General features: G+C 57.4%; 1 protein-coding gene across 1 annotated transcript in view; it reads left to right on the top strand.

Moving 5' to 3' along the window:
* The first annotated feature begins 4,227 nt into the window (after nucleotides 1-4,227).
* CACNA1G (calcium channel, voltage-dependent, T type, alpha 1G subunit) overlaps nucleotides 4,228-4,832 on the top strand; it is a 67,582-nt gene continuing 66,977 nt past the window's right edge. The window contains exons 1-2 of the mRNA XM_011999378.1: nucleotides 4,228-4,404; nucleotides 4,499-4,672. Coding sequence (XP_011854768.1) covers nucleotides 4,228-4,404; nucleotides 4,499-4,672 — 351 coding nt within the window. The remainder of the gene's footprint in view (nucleotides 4,405-4,498; nucleotides 4,673-4,832) is intronic.

Below are 4,832 nucleotides of genomic sequence, written 5' to 3'. Positions count from 1 at the left end.
CCTGAGGGCCTCAGCTTTGCTTATGAGGGAGGGGCTTCAGGCTCCAGCCTGGGAACCAGCAGCTCAGGGCTGCTTCCTCTGGGAGCCCCCACCTGACTCCTCTGCCTTCTCCCATTTCTCCTTCATCTTCCAGAGGTCAGCAGACTGTCCCTGCCCCTTCCATGGTCATTGTAGCCTGAATGAATTTAGTCCCTGAACTGAGGTCAGGGGACTAAAACCAAGTAAAGATGCCCACGGGTGGGCATGGGGGTGTGGACTGGCCCAGGAAGGGGAAAGCCCAATCCTTGCCCTCAGAAAGAGGTTAAGAAGGGAACCTGCCTTCCCCTCCCCATTGTCTTCTTGTGTTGAGCCGGAGAAGGGGCAGAGATGCTTTATATGAGCTTTTATATTTCACAGAATGGTGACGTTGCATATGCCCTGGTGCGTTGTGGGAGCTGCTATTGTCACGACTAATACATTTCTTTTGGGGTATCCATCTAGCCCCAGCCTCAAAAAGATGGAAGGAAGTCCTCCTTGCAGGAGGTCATGTTGTCCATCCATCTGCTTTCATACAAGCTGGTCCAAAGAAAGAGTTCTCTTTTGTTTGGAACATGTTGGGTTGGAAGTCCTTGCCCAAATCTATCTAAGTCCTTCTTGCTGCAGAGAAAGTCTTCCTGTGACCTCATTCTTTCCCCTAAATGTTCGGAAATGCTCCTGAGTCCCGTCCTTGACACATACATCTTCCCAGGCTCCAGAAACCCCATCTAGCTTCCATGGGTTGAGGGATGGGGACTGGGACAATTGCTTTGGGAAGGGCAGGTGCAGAGTGATGGGGCTGACAGGGAGTGGGGAAAGCACGGGGAGGAGCTGTCTCTCTCAGGCCTTTGGGAATCGGCTGAGCCAGGCATCCTCAGCCCCCAAGCTAAGCAACACAGAGAGCCAAAAGAGGCTACTAGAGACAAGAAGGCCTTCATGGGGCCACTGCTTGTGGGGGATGTCAGCAGTGGGGAGGAGTGAAGCAGGAAGGAACCGGGAGACTGGATGGAGTTGCTCCCTTCACACGGTCACACACAGCCACACATAGTCACTGGGACCAGAGTCAGCTCTGTCTGGGCAGCCAGGCCCTCACTGCAAGCCACCAGCCCATCTGGAGGGGATTAGTGCTCCGGCCAACAAGGTCAGCTGGCCCCTTCCTAGCTGGAGCCCACTCAACCTTGCCAGGAAGTCAGAGAGCTGGACAAGTGGAGCCTGGCCTGGGGAGGTGGCAGGGAAGGAGGATGGAGCATGGTGAAGCACAGGTGGCCTTTTTGGCAGCCCCAGCCGTGGCTTTGGAACAGTCTGGGCAGTGTGCCAAGCCCTCTTGCCACTGTCGTCCCATTGACCCTCATGAATGAGTTGGTGAGGCAGGTACCTTTAGCCTCATATGGATAAATATTCGAGGCCCAGAGAAGGTAAGAGACCGGCCTGCAACCCCTCAGCACTTCTGGTTCTCTCTGGGGTCTTCAGGGTACAATAAGGACCCCTAAGGCTTCCTCTTCTCGCAGGAGGTCCAGGCGCAGCTGGGAGGGAGGGTGCCCTTGGTGTCTTCTGTCCCTGCAGCCAGTCTGCTTTCTGCTCGGCAGCTCCTCTCTCCCTCCTGGGATGAGATGTGCATGCGGTGATGGGATTTTGTAAATGGGTTGAGAAGAAGGAGTTACCAGTTACCTCCTTAAAGGGTTAGTTGAATTGAATTTCTAAAGAGGTCAGTGCTTGAATTTCTAAAGAGGGCAGGGTCCCACATAAATCTCACTCAGAAGCAGGATTGTAAGAGTTCCTGTAGTATCCCTTCCCCTTTCCTGGTCCCTCTTGGGTGTGCACCCAGTTATACCAGCGGAACACCTGTGGGCCAGGGTCACTGGAGACAAGGCCATACCATTTGGGCAGTCACCTAAGTAAATCCATCTTTCTGAGCACCCCCCTTCCTTATCTGAAAGGTGGGGGGCCACCCACTCAGCTCTCAGGGCTGTTAAGGTGACTAAATGGGATAATGGTTGTATCATCCCTGAGCAAAGGGTATCACAGATGGGAAGATTATCTTAGCTCTGCAGGGAGCCAGATGGGCTGTGAGGGAGGGGTAAAGGCAGGGCTGGAGGGGGTTGGAGGGGCTGCCTGAGCAGGGTATATATGGGTAGTTCTTCCTCAAACCCAGAAAAGCTCTTAGGCTTAGCGTCTTTGTTGGGAAACTGAGGCCCAAAGAAAGGAATTTCTTGTCCCTTTGTTTACTTTTCCCTGCCTGAGGTCATTCATTCACCTAACAACTTTGTGCCTGACACTAGATTAGGCCCTGGTGAGCAAAATGAACATAGCCCCTCTGGGAACACAGAGCCTAGATGGGGAGACAAGCATTTCATTACTGCAAACACAAACATATAATCCCAGCCTGCGCTAGGTGCTGTGAAGTTCCAGACTTGTGTCTGGCTCGGTGCTGTATTCTAAGCACCCTGGCACTTAAGAGGCATTGAAATACTTGCGGGAAAGAAGGCCACTCTGAGGAGGTGATGTCAGAGCTGAGGCTTGGAGGGCTGGAGTGAAATAAAGATGGTTTCAGGTCTTCTTTGCCTTCCCTGTGGGTCCTGCCTCTGCCTCCTCTCTGGCACTCAGGATAAGGGTATCCGACTGGCCGGATGGCATCTCCGACTGGCCATCAGCCCCAACATACTGAGTACAGGGATCAGATCCTGTCTTGCCTGGCCGGTCTTCCCTAGGTCCTGAACCTAGGGAAGTGCATGTGGATCTCAGTTTATCCAGATGGTGCGTTTGTGCCTGCCCTCCTTTCGGGCATGTTCTAGAACAGAGTTCAGCCCAGAGTCCAGGGGTGGCCAGGATGATGGATGAGGGTGTGGGGCCTGCTGACCACCAGGGGACCTGATCACTGGGCTGGGCCAGCCTCTCTGCCCTCATTTTCCCCTCTGCAAAGAAGAGGTGATGAGTGTCCCTACTTCTCGCGCCAGCCCCGGAGCCTCTATCCTGGCGGGAAGGGCAGGCCGACCCGGCAGACTGCGGACTCGCGGGAGGGAAGAAGGTGTCAGACGCGCGGAGCAACCATAAATAGCCCCCCTCTCCCAGAAGACGGCATGGAGTTCAAGACTCCAGCGCCGCATACTCAGAATGAGAGCAGAGACTCCCGCCAGGAAAAAAAGGCACTTAGGGGATCTGCTCATTAGCATGAAATGCAAATGAGCCCGCTCGGCCTCATTTGCACAACTCGGTGCATGGATTCGGCGAAAGGGCAACCAGGGAGACGACGGCGCAGCAGCCACTCTGCCACTTCCCCCATCCCCTCCGCCCATCGGCCGGGGTGGGAACTGAGACGACCCCAACTCTCTGCGGTAGCGGGAGATGCGCGGGGGCTGCGTGGGTGGCGCAGCCTTAGGAGAGTGAACAACGCCCAGGGGTGATGGCCTCAACAACGTGAGGGGTGTTGATGGAGGTCATCCCGCCCATCCCTCCCCCTCTCCGCAGTGGCGTAAGCGCCCCAAAATCTCCGGAGAGGGAACTGACTGACCCACTAGGTTCCGCCGTGTCTACCTCTCGCAGATGTTGGGGAAGTGCTTCCCGGCGTCTAATCCTCGATGTTTCCCCCTCCACCGGCGCCCAGCACACCCGCGGCGCTCCACTCCCGGTTACCCACAGCTTTCTGGAGTGGCGCCGGCGGCAGGAGAGAGCTAGAGTCGACTGAGCCCCAGAACTCGGGGAGGTAGGCGGGGCAAGGGCCGGGGTCTGCGCGTGCGTGTGCGCGCGTGGAAAGCACAAACCCACGAGGGCCCGCTGCCGGTGGAGTGGAGGTGAGTGAAGGCGGCAGACCCACGAAGTTCCAGTTCCGCGGACACTCTTTCCCTAAGCCACATAGGGACTTAAGAGAAACTGAGGCACGAAGTTGGGGAGTGGCGGTGGTGGGGACTTTGAAGGTCGAGTCGATAAAACCCAGCTCTGTGCTTCCGCCCCTTCCCACACACTCGAGACCCCCACAGGTTCCTTCTTAGGGGTCCTTGCTCTACTCCGCAGTCGCTCCTGGGGATCCCGGCTCTGCGGTCCAGCGCGACCTGCCTGGGGCCACGTGTTCAAGCACGAAGCCCCTGCGTGGAGTCCACGCCCTTCAAAAGGTCCCTAGGGGTAAGGGGATGAAGCCAGAAGCTTCAACGTGAGGTCAGGTCCAGCGGGTTGGGGCTACGAGGTCAGGGTCAAAGTCTCAGAATTGGACTCGGGAGCATGACCAATAAGCCCAAGAGATTTGTGGAGGCCACGCCCAGACCATGCCTGTCCCAGCCTTTCTCGAGCTCCGCCCGTTTCTCCAAGACCGGCCCCCTGCAGCCTGAAGCCCCACCCCCGGGACATCCAGCTCCGCTCCTTCCCTTCCCCAGTACGGCAGCCAAGCTCAATTCCACGGTGGGAGATTAACCAGGTGGAGACCTGGGATTTCGCTCTGGGACCCCCGGTCACAACCCTCACCGCCGTGCCGCCTGTCTCTTTTCTTCCCCAGGCCCGCCCAGAGCTGAGCTCCGCCCTCCGGCTGCGGCCCAAATCAGGGGTCGTGGACAAAGGATGCGTGGGGCCTGCGGCGCTACGCCAGGACCCCACGCCGAATACTCTGATTCTTCGGGCTCCCTCCAAGGGAGTCCCAAAGACCCCAATGGCCAATAGGAAAGTGGGTTCGGTCTGGGCAGCAGTCTGATTGGCTCCAGCCTTCGGGAGCGGACCCAGGGGCAAGGGGAGGAGAGAGGGGCGGTCCTGGATTTTGGGGTGGGAATCGGATTCCAGCTGTGGTTCTCTCCCGGCGCTCCCGCCCGCACTGCCACGGCGGACCGCCAATGGAC

The sequence above is a fragment of the Mandrillus leucophaeus genome, unplaced genomic scaffold, assembly GCF_000951045.1.
Source record: "Mandrillus leucophaeus isolate KB7577 unplaced genomic scaffold, Mleu.le_1.0 Scaffold59, whole genome shotgun sequence".
Classification (NCBI taxonomy): domain Eukaryota; kingdom Metazoa; phylum Chordata; class Mammalia; order Primates; family Cercopithecidae; genus Mandrillus; species Mandrillus leucophaeus.
This window is presented reverse-complemented; position numbering and strand designations above follow the sequence as displayed.